The following is a 17,814-nucleotide window of genomic DNA, read 5'->3' as shown; positions in this document are numbered from 1 at the left end:
AATGTACAAAACTTGAAGTCAAAGAAAATTATTATTGTGAAAGGAAACTGGCAGTTATATAACTCAACCATAGTAGAGATTTTGGACAACTTCAGTATTCGTCAGACTCATATGATGCATGGAGTCAGAAAAGTATGGTATTTAATTCAACCAAGTTAAGCTTAAAGGAATTTATTTTGATGAAATTTATTTAATTACTCAATGTTCAAATCGAGATATAATAATAACAAAAGTAAACGGGGCCTTTATTATTCCGAGGGAAAAACTTAAATAGTCCCTCAAGTATGGAGGTAAACTTATTTTTGTCCTTTATATATCACAGCCAAAGTCTTGCAATAGGCCTCTAAACTTTTACTTTTACTAGACGTCATCCAACGGTACAAGGTAAAATTATTAGTGTCTAGGCTAACTTTATGAATACATGATATGTGTCTTTATATATACTCTTTAAGTCTTATCACTAAATTGCAACTTAACCATAGTAAATTACTATAATTTGGTGTAAACACCAAACATGGATAAATTTCTTCTCTCCAATTCTTATTTTCTTTGGGTCGTCAGTTCCCAGACTCGTTACCTTGTTCGACTAAACTCGTTGGTTCCGCGCTCTATTCGGTCGTAACCCGGTTCGAGAACCTTCTCTCATTTATACTGTACAATGTAATGATGGGAAGCTGCACCACACCTTAAATGATCATCGGATGATAATCATGTTCTTGCTAATGAATATCTTCCAAGATAGATTACAGTTTTAATTTGAAAAACAACTTAGTAAAACTCAGAATATTCTGGGCAGGCTCAAATGATAGACAATGGAAGTGTAAATATTAAACAGTTAGAAGAATAAGAAAGCAGTAAACACAAAGAACACTTCGATAGTTTTTGTATTGGTTTAGACTTTGGACCAAAGTCCCCAAACATTTAGCCTATATTCAGCTTCCTTGACTTCCAAAGGATTCTATTACTCTCTTTTCTTATTTTCACTCTGTTACAAGTAATGAGTACGGTTACCACAAAACTATAGTTATCTCGATCACCACAAAATGCGTACAATGTTAGTTTTTCCTCGCTCACCAACAAGAGAATAAAAGTGGTTTTTTAGCTTGCACACAACAAATGTCGCAGCCCTTTACAGTACAAGCTTTTCCTTTTTCAGTCTCTACTCTTCAATGCACCAAATAGCTTTTTCAAGAGCATAGATAATGCAAGGCTAGTAATATTTACCTGTACAAGAGTGAAAATTGAAGAGGTGACAGCCAAAAGTCTGTGAATGTTGTCCTTCACTTGCTATTGCAAATTCCTCAGCATGCTTGTCTGGGTCACATTCTTCTTCAAAATCTGACGAAGTAATTAATTCCTGCCCCATGCTTTTTCATCCTAACGGCTTCAAATCTTCATTTACTTCCCTTCTTGTGATAACCTTCTTTTGAAACTTGATGCCTCACTCAATAATTGGTGCACTATTTACACTTTGCACACTTGTCTGACTGAATCTTCCTCATTCAGTTCTCTCTTCTTGCTCTCATTGTCTTCATCTAAATCATTCTTCTATTTATGATGATTCAACAACTCCTTTCATCCGACTTGATGCATCTTCTACTTGAGCTACTTCTATGGGGTGTATCATTCGACTCGTGTGTATGCTCTTCATGACTTGACTCACTCAAGCGACATTATCCTATCAAACACATAACATATTCTCAATTATTCAAGTTTTTTTCACTTCAATTTTGTCACCATAAAAATATTTCTCAAAGCTAACAATCTCACCCTTTTGATAATGGCAAACCTGAAGTTTAAAATAAGTCATCGTATTTAATAATATAAAATAATACTCCCTCTATTATATGCTTCCTCCGTTTCATGCAGAATTGAACTCCCCCTATCTATGTGCTTTTCCTCTTTATATGAAACTCCCTGTCTATTTGACCCATCTTCTCCCCCTTTTAGTTTTGACATCAACCAAAACACTCAAAGTAGACAAGAGATAATTACAATAATAAACATTCTACTACTGATGATAATTAATCAGTTCAAAATCAAAAGATAATTAACCATCCACAGTGACTTAAAACAACCTCAGAATTCCCACTAGAGCTTGTCATTGTATTAGAAGCCGCAGGCGATGCCTTCTTGCTTCTGTAGTTGGCCTTTGCTTACCATAATGAAATAAGCAAGCAAAAGAATTAAATATATTTTACGGTCACCCAAACCAAATATAAAGTTATCCATCCACAACCAGTTTAAAACTTCTCAGAAAATTCAGTCAGTCAATATTAGCTAAATGCTCCCTGACAACTTTCAAAAGCAGTGCTCCAAGGGTCAAACTGATTGTGCACTTGATTCTCAATACAGTCTATTTTCCTGACTACTCTAGCCAGTCAGAGTTAAACCTTGTAATCATGTCATTCAAGTCCTTCCTTTCGCACACATATATCATTTTTTCCAGGCTTCTGACCTTTCCCAAAACCTCATCAATGTCGTGCTTCTTAGGCACAAGCGACCATCTTGAAGTAATATCTCGCTGTTGATCCAGCAATCTGGGCTTCAGGCATTGGTTCTAATTCGATTTTTCCCACCCACTTTTCATTCTCCATGGAAAAATTTATACTCTCAAAAGCCTTCTCATTGTAAGTGCTTTTGATGACTTTCTCTTTCGAACCTTCAAGATTGACACCTTCATGTTCAAGCAATCAAGTGATTAACATTTTAAACGGTAAACTACCCCCTCCCCCCCCCCCCCCCCCCAAAAAAAAAAAAACATATAAATCATTAGAACTCTCAATCATTTAGTTAGTTATCCAAGTGGACAACTTTATCTTTCCATAACTGACCAAACTGAACAGAATAGATGCATAGTAAGTAGACTATATGACCCAATTCTGGGAAATAAAATGGTACCCATTATCATTATGTTTTCAAGCCTTAATGCATGTGCACTCATTCGGTTTTCAAAATTTTCTCGCGAACACTCACTGAGTTGAGTTCACCTATTCTAACGAGAATTTGTAATTTCTAGCCAAATACATAGAATCCCCAACAAACTTAACCTTAAAGACTTCATCAAAATTTTCCTCATCAATGATCAATCATCTACCTGCTACTAGGGTGTCAAAACCACCATGGTCTATTACATTTAAATTTGCATAAACGTTCTAACAATATCCTCATATACTCTGTTTGGATACTTCTCAAACATTTTTCTCCGACCTTAATACCCAAATATCTCAAAAATATTACACCCTATATTCTTTTAGAAGTTTAAAATCAACTATCTTTCGGAGGTAACGAGCTTTGATTGCAAGACCTTTTTCTTATGAAGTACCTCTGTTTGGCGGACTTGTCCCGGAATATAAGTTATCTGCACAAGATCCCACCTGCCTTGATTTTCTTGGCAGACCTTGGCTGTTTTCTCATGAAAACTTTACAGAATTCGAAATGCGAGAGGAATAAATTGTCTCTTGCCTTAAAAGAGATGGATAATATCTTCTCGTAACAGTCAAACGTTCCCTTGAATCCGGATAAAACCTTTTCGGAAGAGATACCAATGAAAAAACACCACTTTCCAATGAATGCAACGATGTCGGTTTTAAAATTTGGACATTACTACTTTCTTCCAAATTTTTGAAGGGAAAAAACACATAATACATTAATTGGTAAACAGTGCACGAGAACTTACAATACCAATTCAGTCTCTTTATGTGCAATATCTCCTTTCAGATTAAGCCTTCATCAAGATATCAGCAAATTGATCTTCAATTCCACAATTTTTTTTGACATCTCTTTTAGCAATATGATCACGAATAAAATGATATCTGATCTCAATGTGCTTCTTCTTGCATGCTGAACATAATTTTCAACTAGAAAAATAGCACTACTTATTATTATTACAATAAACAAGAATATTTTTACAAATTAAGTTTTAGTCCATAGGAGCTGTGTATAACAACTTCCAAAGGATATATTATGCTTACGTAGTGGAAAGTGCAACTGATTCTTGCTTCTTGATATGCCAAGAAACAAGTGACTTTCCAACTAATTGACAGAGACAACTTCATCACTTGCAAAGTCTGCATTTGAGTAACCAATTAGATCAAAACCTATTGTATTTGGATACCATAGACCATCTGTCTAGGTTCCAATCAGGCAATCAAGTATTGAATGATTCTTTAAATGGTGGTCGCATGTGATTCTTTTCGATTCGACTAGATTATAGCGCACTTAATATACTAAACACGATATATGGTCAACTGGAAGTGAAGCAGAATAATGAGCCAATCATTCCAATGTATTGCTTTTCATTCACACTCTTACTGTTCTCATCTTTATCCAGAATTGTCGACATGCTCATTGGAACTATGCTCATTGGAGTTCCAGAAGACTTAGCCTTTTCCATTTCAAACTTTGAGATGAGTTTATTGGTATGCTTGGATCGACTTAAAAAAAAGTTCTTGGTTTGTTTTATTTGTAACCCAAGAAAGAAGGTGAATCCTCCATCAAACTCATTCCAAACTCACTTTTTATTAATTCAACAAATTCCTCCCACAACAATTGGTTAGTGCTTCCAAAATAATATCATCCGTATAAATTTGAACAATTAAAGTGTCATACATATACCTTTTTATAGACAAAGTTGTATCAACTTTTCCTCTGGAAAATTGATTTTTCACCGGAAAATGACTTCCTCATGGAAAACATTTTCCCATTAAATAACTTCCATCAACATTGTCTAAACATTTAATGACATGTTTCAAGAGAATAAAACAAGGATGAAGGTGACGAAGAAAAACAAGGATGAAAGCTAGTATAATTAAAAGAAAAACAATATTGATATATATTTTCTCCACCATTGCCCGTAAGTAGAAAAGAGGCTCTCCAAGAAATTTATAAATTCGCCTAATTTCAGGAGTAGTTTTGGAATGAAAGGAGCTATTTTTAAAGATGTTACGGAAAAGAAAGAGGGAGAACTTGTAACCAGAGAGAGTAGTTCGAAGGTTTAACCAGAGAGATTCTGTTTAGTGTTATAGTTATTTCTATCTAGTACAGAGAAGGTTTATTCAGTAATATATATAACCAGAAACAGCCACCACAAAGAAGAAAAGAAAGAGATTTCACTCTCGAATATCCAAGTTATAGCTGACAGGAGCAATCATTGTGGCAGTATACCAAACATCTATAAACATACTTCACACTGATAATATCATCTGCACAACAATAATAAGCAAGCACGCATATCCTCTGGACAACACTACTAGTACCTGATTAGTAGGTGAGTAATCCCCCCCCCCCCCCCCCAAAATTCTCACGATACCTCAAAATGGAAGAGTGAAATGGCAGAGAATATGTCTATAAGCCAATATCAGCCTTCATTGCTAGAAGATTAAAACACCAAATGTTACTCAGCTCAGAAGGGATAAATACTTGTTCTGAACCTAAATTAAACCACAATATGGAATTTATTATTAACTGAGTTTGATTCCCACAAACTATTACTCTAAGAGAAAAACGCGCTCTCTCTCTCTCCTTGTAAAAAACTAACACCGTCTGCCATCGTCATCGCCGCCGTCTTCCACCATCACCGCTGGCAACACAGGTAAGGCCTCTAACCTTCATCTCTCCTCTCTCCGGCAACTGGTCTCCGACCTTCTCTCTTTCTTTCTCTCTTTCTCTTCTTCCCCCTTCTTCCCGTCTTCGTCTTCTCTTCTCTCTCCGGCGACTGGTCGGAGTGCACTGCTTTCTCTCTCTATTCCCCTCCCCCTCGCATCCTGCGTGTGTGGGGGGACACAGCGGTGGACCCCGTCGAAATCAGCCAACCTTCCGGCGAAGATCCAGCCACGCGCCGGCGCGTGCTTCTCCCTCCAGGAATCGAGGCCCAAGAACGACCAGCAGATTTCCATTGCTTCTGACAAACAGAATTTCAGGCGTTGCGATCAAGGTTTTATCGCTATTCTCTTATCTCGATATTTGCTATTTTAGCATTAACAGTATATGTTGCCTGCTTATTTGATCTTGTCCATATTCACTCTTACTAATTACAGTAGCAAGAACTTCGATTACTGTTTATTATTTTGTCTTGAATCTTTGCTTGCTGGTTTTTGTGACTGCTAGTTGTAGAATTTATTCCCTTTAGTTAGTGTAGTTTAATCCGTTGTCTGTTTTACTGCCTTTTAGTTGAAGATTATATTTCGGTGATTTCTTTTATTTGTAAATTTGTCGCGTGTTTTGGGGTAGTGCTTGTGTAGTGTCCCTTAGATTATAGTGGCTTTGGTGAACAATGATAAAGTAACGTCTTGTCCCGGAGGGAATTGGGTGCGGGGGTAAGAGGACTAAGGGAGCCACCAGGTTGAGAGTTGGGTCTTGGAACATAGGAACTTTGTTTGGGAAGTCTATAGAGTTAGCAAAAATTCTCTAGAAGAGGAAGATTAATATAGCTTGTGTACAGGAGACTAGATGGGTAGGAGATAGGCCGCGGGATGCGAACGGGTTTAAACTATGGTTTTCTGGGAGCAAGGGGGCAGGAACGGGGTTGGTATTTTGGTTGATAAGGACCTCCGGGATTTAGTGGTAGAGGTTAGGAGAGTGAGCGACAGGCTGATGAGTATTAAGCTAGTTGTTGGTGGATTTACTTTGAACATAATCAGTGCGTACGCACCCCAAGCAGGCTTGGATGAGGAAGTCAAGAGGCGTTTCTGGGAGGATTTGAATGAGATGGTGCGCGGTATACCGCACACTGAGAAGCTTTTTATTGGAGGAGATTTCAACGGCCACATTGGAGCGACGTCTGGGGGCTATGATGATGTGCATGGTGGTTTCGGTTTTGGAGATAGAAATGGAAGGGGAACTTCACTGTTGGATTTCGCTAGAGCGTTTGATTTGGTGATAGCAAACTCGAATTTTCCAAAGAAGGTGGAACACTTGGTCACATTCCGGAGCTCGGTGGCTAGGACCCAGATTGACTATCTTCTCTGCAAGAGATCCGATAAAGGTCTTTGCACGGATTGCAAGGTCATCCCGAGTGAGAACCTCACGACCCTTCATAGGCTCCTGGTCATAGACCTTGATATCACGAGAAAGAAGAGGAAGAGGGCGGTGTATGGCCAACCTAGAATCAAGTGGGGAGCCTTGACTGAAGACGAAGTGCAGGAGTTGGGGGTTAAGTTGTTGCCTATGGGAGCTTGGAGGAGTAGTGGGGATGCGAGCCTGATGTGGACCACGACGACGATGTGCATTAAGGAAGCTGCTAGAGAGGTTCTAGGGGTCTCGAAGGGTTATAATGGTGGTCGCAACAGAGACTGGTGGTGGAATGGAGAGGCCTAAAGAAAGGTAAACACCAAGAAAGTGGCGTATCTGAAGCTAGTGGAAAGCATTGACGAGAAGGAGAAGCAGTCGAATAGGGAGCGGTATAAGTTGGCTAGGAAGGAGGCGAAGTTAGCAATTACCGCGGCTAAGACTGCAACATTTAGTCGTTTATATGAAGAACTTGAGGGTACAGGCTGGGGATAAGAGGCTGTTTAGGCTAGCCAAGGTGAGACAGAGAAAGGACCGTGACTTGGACCAAGTGAAGTGCATCAAGAACGAAGAAGGTAGAGTTTTGTTGGATGAGGCGCATATCCGTCGGAGATGGCAGACTTACTTCCATATTCTCTTAAACGAGTATGGAAACAAAGACATTGTTCTGGGTGATTTGGGATCCTCCGAGAGTCATTGTGATTTTGGGTATTGCAGGCGGATTAGAGTTGAGGAGGTTGTGGGGGCTATGCGTAAGATGAGCAGGGACAGAGTAACCGGGCAAGATGAAATCCCGGTGGAGTTTTTTTGGAAGAGTGTAGGCAGGGCGGGCTTGGAGTGGCTTACTAGGTTATTTAATGTCATTTTTAGGACGAAAAAGATGCCCGAAAAGTGGAGATGGAGCACGATGGTTCCTTTGTTCAAGAATAAGGGTGATATCCAAAATTGCAACAACTATCGGGGTATTAAGCTGCTTAGTCATACTATGAAGGTGTGAGAGAGGGTGGTGGAGCTAAGGGTGAGGAGAAGGGTGTCTATTACCGAGAACCAGTTTGGGTTTATGCCGGGACGTTCGACTACGGAAGTCATTCACCTTGTTAGGAGATTGATAGAACAATATAGGGAAAGGAAGAGGGACTTGCATATGGTGTTCATCGATTTAGAAAAGGTTTATGATAAAGTCTCTCGTTCTGTTAAGATGTTTGGAGGCTAGAAGGGTACCTGTGGCCTACATTAGGGTGATTAAAGACATGTACGAGGGAGCGAAGACCTGTGTGAAGACAGTGGGAGGGGTCTTGGACCATTTTCCAGTCATGATGGGGTTGCATCAGGGGTCGGCACTCAGCCCTTTTTTCGTTTGCCCTAGCGATGGACGTACTGACTCGCCACATCCAAGAGGAGGTGTCGTGGTGCATGTTATTTGCAGACGACATTGTTTTAATTGACAAGACACGAGACGGTGTTAACGCGAGATTAGAGGTGTAGAGACAGACCCTGGAGTCTAAGGGTTTCACGCTGAGCAGAACCAAGACAGAATACTTGGAGTGTAAGTTTAGTGGTGCTACTCAGGGAGTGGAAGGGGAGGTGAGGCTGGATTCACAAGTCATCCCTAGGAGGGGAAGTTTTAAGTACCTTGGGTTTATTATACAAGGGTATGGGGAGATTGATGAAGATGTCACACATCGTATTGGGCGGGATGGATGAAGTGGAGACTTGCTTTCGGTATTTTGTGTGACGAAGGTACCACCAAAACTTAAAGGTATGTTTTACAGAGCGGTGGTCAGACCGGCTATGTTGTATAGGGCTGAGTGTTGGCCAGTCAAGAGCTCCCACGTCCAGAAGATAAAGGTAGCAGAGATGAGGATGTTGAGATGGATGTGCGGGCACACCTGAATAGATAGGATTAGGAATGAAGTTATTCGGGACAAGGTGGGTTTAGCCCCTATTGAAGACAAGATGCGGGAAGCACGGCTTAGATGATTTGGACATGAGAGGAGGAGAAGCACAGACGATCCGGTAAGGATGTGTGAGAGGTTGACATTGGAGGGTCTTAGGAGAGGTAGAGGTAGGCCGAAGAAGAGTTTGGGTGAGGTGATTAGGCATGACATGGCGCAGCTACGGCTGACCGAGGACATGACCCATGATAGGAAGGTGTGGAGGTCGAAGATTAGGATAGTAGGTTAGGTAGTCTAGATTATTCATACTGGTAGTGTTAGTACATACTCTCGCATTTGGTTGGTAGTAGGCTTATTTGAATACCTGTCATTTTTTTTTTTTTTTGCATTTCGATCATCTTACTATCTTGTTATGTATGCTGCTTTTACATGATTTTTCGTTGTTGTCCCGTCTTGTTTTCTTGTTATTATTGGGGTACCTATGCTTGCATGAGCCGAGGGTGGTCTATTGGAAACAGCTTCTCGACCTCCACAAGGTAGGGATAAGGTGTGCGTACACACTACCCTCCCCAGACCCCACTATGTGAGATTATACTGGGTATGTTGTTGTTGTTGTTGTTGAGATCAGATTATACAAGATTTGTGGGGCAGCTTCCCCAAGCCCTGACGAAGAACCTAGGACCCAATGCAAGATGATATCAAGGTTCATAGAATCACTTTCACCAAAGAAATTCAGAAAGAGCAGGCAAAAATAATAATTGGAAAAAAAATGACCAAAAAAAGTACAGCAAACAAGGAAATTAATGCAATTGACTTTTTTTAACTCTAATGCATAAATAAACAAACCTCATTTGTCGAGTTCTGCATTAGGTGCCTACAGTCAAAGGTCCATTGATTGAAGAGTCCACCTCTACATAATAAAACCAATTCATCCAATCGAGGACCGAAGAACTCATTGGACCATAGTGAGGCACAGGAATAATAGTCAGCATTTAGCAGGTTGTAAAGTCAGAAATCGATTGTTCATAAATCATATTCAACTTTATCCTCTTGGATCAGTTGGGTGGAGGAACCAAAAGAAGCCATCTTTTCTGACAAAAGCTTAAGGGCTTCCTGTTTATTAGCCAATTCCATAAGCACCTTGATTCTCCTAAAAGAAACATTACTTGGCTTTTGCCCTTTATCCACCATTTGCAAGAAACATCGTTCTGCCTCCGCCAATTTTCCCAGATCACAAAGCAAATCAAACAAAATATCAGACACTAAAATATACGAGCCGAATCCTCTCACCACCATGTCATCCCACAACTCAAGTGCCATCTCCACCTTATCGTGTCTCCTAATCAACCTGATCAAAAACATACATGACTGTGTACTCGGTAAGCACCAAGTCTCCTTCATCCTCTGGTACAAAGACCACGAACTTCTCAAATCATTTGCCCAAAAAAATGACCTTAAGAACACATTATAAGTAGTAGCGTTGGGGCTCAAGCCATTCATTATCATCTCATCCATCAAACTGTATGCGTCCCCAATCCTCTTCGCAATGCAGAAGTTCCTAATTGCAGCATTATAAGCTGCCGCATCCGGATAACATCCATACTCCCTCATATCCTTCAAAACACCCCTCGCCTTATCGGGTTGTCCAACCAATCCCAACCCTCCAATTAAACTCGTATAAGTTATCACATCGGGAGTAATATCCTTCTCTCTCATCTCCTTCACCACCTTAAACGCCTTCTCCATCTCTCTCCCTTTACAATACACATCCACCAAACAATTATACGAAACAACATCCGGTTCAACACCCAAATCCCTCATCTCATCAAAAAATCCCTCTGCATCCTCGGACGATGTCCAACCAGACAAAAGTATATTAAAAGTTTGCAAATTTGGCCTAAACTTACATTTCAAGCTATGGTACACATTCCTAGCATCACTCATACTCTTCTCCTGGCACAAAGCCCTCAACAATGCATTGAAACAATCAACACCAAACTCTTTCAACAGTTTTTTGAAGCCCCAAAAAGCCTCAACAGTTTGCCTAACTGAACAAACTTTAGCAACTCTACCCAAAACAACTTGAATTGTTCGGGGCGTTATTAAAGATTGATCTTTTCTCTTCATTTCTATTAAAACCTCCCAAATCTTGTCAAATTTACGACTCCTAGCAAGTACATACAACATGGTGTCTAAAGAAAAGCCAGTATGGTAAAACCCTTTACGCTTAGCTGCAAATTTAAAGAACTCTAAAGCTTGTAATGGGTTGGAGTGAGAAAAACGTACCCTTTTGAGAACTCTATCAATTAAGTCGTTTGATAAGCTGATTTGTGATGATTTGAGCGATTGTTTTAGTCCCTCTGGTGTTTGTGTTATTGTTATGATGCGGTAAAGGGTTTCAACTTCTTTGTCAGTGGAATCGGAGGATTGAGAATGGAGGAGGTAGAGGGAAGAAGGAAGAAAATGGCTGTTCGTTTGAGGGGCAATAGAGAGATGTTTGTAGGAGAAAATTCGAGCCATTGCTGAAAGTGTGGAGCGTTCAAGTCTGCTGATTTATGAACTAATAGAGTTTGGAAAAACTGTGAGAAGTTCCGCCTTTCACCTTCTTGCTTTTTTTTCTCCTTTGTTTGAACTTTTGGAAGGAAGAGAAAAAATAATAAAAGGAGAGGGAAATGATGAAAATACCGAAAGACTGAATACCTAAATTCACTTAGGGCTCGTTTGGTAGCCGTTAAAGAGGAGTTATCCATTAAAATTAGGATAACTTTATACATTATTTGGTTAAAAGAAAAGGAAAAAATAATCACCACGTAGAAGCTAGTATAAGTTATACAATGTTTGGTTATTTTTCCTCTTTTTCACATAAAATATAGCATTGTTAATACAATATTTGATTCATGTTTTTCTTTTCCGCATAACTAATACATGTATAAGCTATGAGGAAATCTATGTATTATTTATGCAGGTAGAAGGTGGAATAACTTATACATGTATTAGTAATACTTGTATTAAAACACAAAATGACAAGAATACCCTTTATTCAAACTTGTATTTTTTTGTTTAAAAATATATATTTAAACTATACTAACAATTTTAATAAAATAAAGTAAACTAATAATAAATAACACTCACATTACATTTATATTACTAATCCTTATATAACTACCGCATAACTAATCCAAACATAACTCAACATTGCATAACTTATCCCTGCATAACTAATGCATGCATAACAAATTCATGCAATACTTATTCCTGCATAACTAATATATACATAATTAATACTTGCATAACTAATACATGTATAACTAATACCTTCAGAACTCTAACCGGCAACCAAACGATCCATTAGGGATGTCAATGGAGCACGGTGGGGGCGGGGACGGGGAAGGACTGGACAAACACTTAACAGGTTAACATCTAAACGGGGCGGGGCAAAATTTGATTTTTGAAAATTCTTAATAGGGCAGGTTTAGGTCATCCATTCCTCTTGTAATGTTTCTCTTTTTATCCTTGAAACTGACACCAGCACTTTCAGATTTTCCTATTGATACTATGAAAGGAAAGAAACTGATAATTTAAGAGTCAATTGAAATAGTTCTTGTAAATTATAATAGCTTCTTTCTAAAATTACAATTAGCTCTCCTAGTATTATATACTAACATTTAAATGAAGATCGAATCACTATTTATACGATACCCAACAATGACGTTGAATAAAGATAATATTAAATCTGAATATTGTTTGAAAATGAGACAAAAAATTAAAAGAAAGAATATGGCTTCCGGTTATCTTCCATCTAATTTCTGGTAAAAAGCATACAATGTTAATCCCAAACTTAATAGAGCCTGTTTGGATTGGCTTTTAAGCTGGTCAAACCAGTTTTTAAGTCATTTTTTAGCTTATTGAAGTGTTTGGCAAACTTAAAATTTGCTTAAAGATCAAATGTTTTTAAGCCAAAAGGTCCAAAATAAGTAAAAAGTGAGAAGTTGGGTAATCCCAACTTTTTATTTTTAGCTTAAAAGCCACCCCTTTTTGACCAAATATTTTACATTGCTATCCCTGATACTTATGTATAATTTCCAAAATACCCTAATCTTTTCTTTTTCTCTTTTCCTCCGCCATTTCCAATCTCTGCCTTCCAAATTCCATCCCTGCCGAACTGAAGTCCTTGGTGCCTTTTGTTTTTCTTTAAGCAAGTCTTTGGTTGCTTATTTTTTGTCTAACAGATAAATTAATTCTAGTGACTCTTTTGATTTTGGATTCCTAAGAGTGAAAAATGAATAGCGTTTTGTCCTTTGTAGAGTTATCTATTTCCTTTCTCGTCGTGGGTGGCTTTGGATTGGGAAGAATGAAACTTTTAAAATGAATATTGAGCGAAACTGAAAAATCTATACGAGAATGAGAGAAATGTGAGATCTATTTGGTGAACCATGTTATAAAATACTGTCAAATTATTAATTATAAGAATATGTTATTCAAATAAATAGCTTATGAAATTAATTAGAGCTCAAATTGAATTGAGACATAAAATTAATTTATGTTTGAATTAAGTTCAAATTAATTAGTCTTCATAGTTTCAGGTATGGCTGTCCAACAGGGCGGGATGGGATGGGACGGAACAGAATTAACGGGACGGGACGACATTTAATCGGGACGGTGGCGGGACGGGACGGGACGAAATGGGACGGGACAAATGGGACAAAACGGTAGTCCCATCCCGTCCCGCTAACAAATGGGACGGGACGGGATGGGACGAGACGGGTTCGCGGGACTTAAGTGTCGTTTTTAAAAAAAAATTATTTAAGCATTGAGTTTGGAAACCGCTATTCTTTTGACAATGACTAAGTTTTTAAAGTTTGCAACAACTAATTTTTTGAGTTATTTAATAAACTTAAAAATTAAACAAAAATTAGGAAACTAAGTAAAGAATTATAAAATATTAAAACAAAAGACTTGTAATGAAATATTCTAGTAATTATAAATTTATAATAGAGTTATAATTTATTTAATATAATTTCAAGCCATTAAGTAACTAAGTAAGAGTGTAAGACAATTGATAAAAACAATTCAACGCTTAGAGCCTTTTATTTAATTAATAGAACTTTCAAATCTCACATACAAATATAATTCTTTTGAAGAACACCTAATCTACGCAGCCACCTTCTGGGAAGGGTTCTGTTTGAACTAGGCCTCTTAGTAGCCAATTACAAATTATCATACTAATATTTGTAAGCTCCTATATAACTTCGTTATAAGTTGTAACTTATCTATAATTTCTCTCGGACATTGTTCTTGAATTGGCAATGTTTATTGATGTTCCATGAGTTCCATGTCGTCATAGCCCTCGGTGCTAAGTATCTCATTGTATTCTTCTTCTTCCCTAGTTTCACCACTTGGTGTTTCCATAGATTTATATTTATCAAATATTGATCTAACATAAGAATATATGTTAGTTTGGGAGTCTTCGAGAGATGGTTGTTCATTTTCTTGAATTGCTAAATTCTCATAAATTTTACGAACAAATCCATTTGAACCTCTTAATTTTAAAGATGGGTTAAGTATAGTAGAAACTAAATAAACTTGGGGAATAGGGAAAAAATACTTTTTAAATTTTGCAATCATTTCATTAATGGTCGGTGCATAAGTTGGATTAATTTTGCAATCATTTCATTAAGCTAGTTGTTGTAGTTGTGTTAGCACTTAACAGAAGTATTATCTAAGGTGATAGTTAAAACTTTATCAATGAGTCCATAAAAATCAACAATTTGTAGAACAGTAGTTGCAATATATGCTCCACTGTGTTTTGAATCAACAAATTTATAACCAATAATACGTTTTTGCATGTTCTAGTGATGATCAACCCAATGACATGTAACAGTTAAATAATCACAACCATTAGGACTATGACCTATATCAGATGTGATAGATACTTTACAATCTAAGTGAAACAATACATAATGAATATCTGAAGATATTCGGTTTGAAATTTAAAAATATCATTTCTAACCGTGGTCTTAGGAAAACCTTCAAAAGCAGGATTATAAGTTTTTTGTATATAATGCACAACAAAATAGGACGCGGGACAGGCGGAACGGGACGGGACGAAACGGGATGGGACAAACGGGATGAAATGGCCATCCCGTCCCATCCCGTGTCCCGTTTAACATGGGCCCATCCCGTTTAGAATTAAGCGAGACGGGACGGGATGGGACGCGGGACGGGACGTCCCGTCCCGTTGGACAGCCTTAGTTTCAGGGCATTTAAGTCATTTTAACAAAAAAAAAAGTGTTTATAATCATATTTTTTCCAAACACATCAACTGCTTATTTTCAGCTCCAGCATACTTATCCAAACACATAACTGCTTATTTAAAAATTAAGCTCACACACATAAAAAGTGCTTTTAAACACTTGATGCTTAAAAGCTACTTAAATTAAGCTAATCCAAATGGGTTCATAGTCTAATCTATTTTCAGTATTTGAGGGTTACTTTTACTGGTTTTACATTTAAACCAAATCAACTGTACTCCCTATGTAACTTTGTCATATGATTAAGAGATTTCTTACTTATTTAGAGATGTTAACGCTCTCTCGGTCAAACTCTCTATCCCCTCCCCAACGGTCAAAAACCAGACCACACACTCACAGGCAGCCGGCGACCACCCCCATCAGCAGGTAAGCCGCTCTCCCCCCTCATCTTTCATGCCCCCTTCCTCTCTCTCCTCTTTCTTCTTTCCCTCTTCCCCACTCCCATACTTACTAGAGCAATAAAACTGCCGGCGACTGCTGTTTCGCTGGGCAGCAACATCGGCCCTTTTCCCTCTTGCTTTTCTTCTTCATTTTTAATTCATAGTTGCGGGTACTCTCTCCCCTCCCCCCTCCCCCCCCCCCCTTTCTCTGCTTCTTTCCTCTTCGTTACCTTTTATTTGCGCTTTTTGTTACGGTTGGGACTTCACCAGTGGTAGCGGTGACAATCCCTCCCATTTTGTTTGGCTTCGTGGGGTTTTGTGTGTATTTCAGATTAGGCTCGGTGGCTTTTGGCGGCGAGCGGGACTGTCACGACCCAAAATTCCCACTTTCGTACCGTGATGGCGCCTAACATTTCACTTGCTGGGCAAGCCAACGTTAGAATAATATTACCCAATTTTTAAAAAATCTTTAAATTTATTAATAATAAATAAATAAACGCGGAAGTAAGGTCTGAAATATAGTGATTAATCCATAAAGACAATCGTGTCTAAATACCATCTCAGAATTGGTGTCACAAGTGCACGAGCTTCTAGAATAAATACAAATAAAGGTCTGAATAAAATAAAGTTATCTGTAAATAAATACACAGGTAAAGTAAAATAGACAGGGACTTCAGAACTGTGGACGCCATGCAGTTATATCTCAAGTCTCCTCCGAATAGCTGAAATCTGAGCAAGTAAATGGAACGCCGCTGGGACCAACTCTGAAATCTGCACAAAAAGTGCAGAGTGTAGTATCAGTACAACCGACCCCATGTACTGGTAAGTGTTGAGTCAAACCTCGACGAAGTAGTGACGAGGCTAAGGCGGTTCACTTACATTAACCTGTACGCAATATTAGTAACAACAACAATAATAGAAATAAATAAGGTAACTCATTTATAATGATTGAAGCCCACTCAGCAGTTATAACCAATTATCATTTTCATCAATTTTGTTGCAGCGTGCAACCCGCTCTCACAATATATTCACATTCAATTTTGTTGCAGCGTGCAACCCGCTCTCACGCTATATTCCTTTTAATCAAGTCTGTTGCGGCGTGCAACCCGATCCCTCAATATATATATATATATATATATATATATATATATATATATATATATATATATATGCCGACTTTAAATAAGTCTGTTGTGGCGTGCAACCCGATCCTCCAATATGTACTTTTAATAAGTCTGTTGCGGCGTGCAACCCGATCCTCTAATATGGATTTTTAATAAGTCTGTTGCGGCGTGCAACCCGATCCTCCAATATATTCATTATAATCAATCTTATTGCGGCGTGCAACCCGCTCCTCCAACATATTTATTTACCAATTCTCATATAAGAATTTTCCCAATAAATACAACAATTAATATAAAATTATAAGAAAACAAGCATACAATAATTATGATTTAATTACGAAACAACAAGGGCAAATAGCAAATTATTATAGAAATCAGAGAGAAAATATGCAGTTTAATATTTAATATGCTAAATGTCAAATAACAATTAAGGCACATAATTCAAATAACATGTAACAATTAATGCAGGAATTCAACATTTAATATTTGACAAAGAATAGGAGAGAAATAACTATTATAATAATTAATTCATGATTTAAAATAATTTATAATTTTTCAAGTAAGCAGGCAAACAATTAATTTGACGACGTATAGACACTCGTCACTTCGCCTATACGTCGTTCACATGCAATTCACATAACAATTAATTTAAGGGTTCTATTCCCTCAAGTCAAGGTTAACCACGACATTTACCTCGCTTTGCAAATTCCAATCAATTACTCAACCATAGCTTTTCCTTTTAAATTTGTCTCTGAAAGTTTCAAATCTATTCACAAACAATTCAATATATTCAATACGAATCATAGGAATTAATTCCATATGAATTTACTAATTTTCTGGATAAAATCCAAAATTTATTTAAATATTCGGTAGTGGGACCCACGTCTCAAATCTCGAAAAAAACTTACGAAATCTGAACACCCATTTCGAGACGAGTCCAACCATATATAAATTATTCAAATCCGATATCAAATGGACCTTCAAATCTAAATTTCTCATTTTTGGAAGATTTTAGAAAAAATTTAAATTTTCTTCCATAAATTCACGGATTCATGATATAAATGAGTATGAAATCATGAAATATAATCAATATAGG

General features: G+C 37.8%; 3 protein-coding genes across 6 annotated transcripts in view; 2 read left to right on the top strand and 1 right to left on the bottom strand.

The window, feature by feature from the left end:
• LOC138900687 (uncharacterized mitochondrial protein AtMg00810-like) overlaps positions 1 to 17,814 on the top strand; it is a 65,686-nt gene that overhangs the window by 12,862 nt on the left and 35,010 nt on the right. The window lies entirely within an intron of this gene.
• LOC104095387 (putative pentatricopeptide repeat-containing protein At1g02420) lies at positions 856 to 11,550 on the bottom strand. Of its 3 annotated transcripts, XM_009601513.3 has the most exons (3): positions 9,750 to 11,550; positions 3,680 to 3,860; positions 856 to 1,678 (listed from the first exon to the last, which is right to left on the bottom strand). In XM_009601513.3, exon 1 carries the CDS (start codon positions 11,421 to 11,423, stop codon positions 9,927 to 9,929), a length of 1,497 nt encoding a protein of 498 aa, XP_009599808.1. In that variant the 5' UTR covers positions 11,424 to 11,550; the 3' UTR covers positions 856 to 1,678; positions 3,680 to 3,860; positions 9,750 to 9,926. The 3 variants fall into 3 exon arrangements, with proteins under 3 accessions (XP_009599808.1, XP_009599804.1, XP_018626021.1); XM_009601509.3 differs by lacking the exon at positions 3,680 to 3,860; XM_018770505.3 differs by lacking the exon at positions 3,680 to 3,860 and having other exon boundaries at positions 9,782 to 11,550.
• LOC104095389 (uncharacterized) lies at positions 6,493 to 7,317 on the top strand. The gene has a single exon (XM_009601517.1). The coding sequence runs from the start codon at positions 6,493 to 6,495 to the stop codon at positions 7,315 to 7,317; it is 825 nt and encodes a 274-aa protein (XP_009599812.1).

This window comes from Nicotiana tomentosiformis, chromosome 11 (assembly GCF_000390325.3).
Source record: "Nicotiana tomentosiformis chromosome 11, ASM39032v3, whole genome shotgun sequence".
Classification (NCBI taxonomy): domain Eukaryota; kingdom Viridiplantae; phylum Streptophyta; class Magnoliopsida; order Solanales; family Solanaceae; genus Nicotiana; species Nicotiana tomentosiformis.
This window is presented reverse-complemented; position numbering and strand designations above follow the sequence as displayed.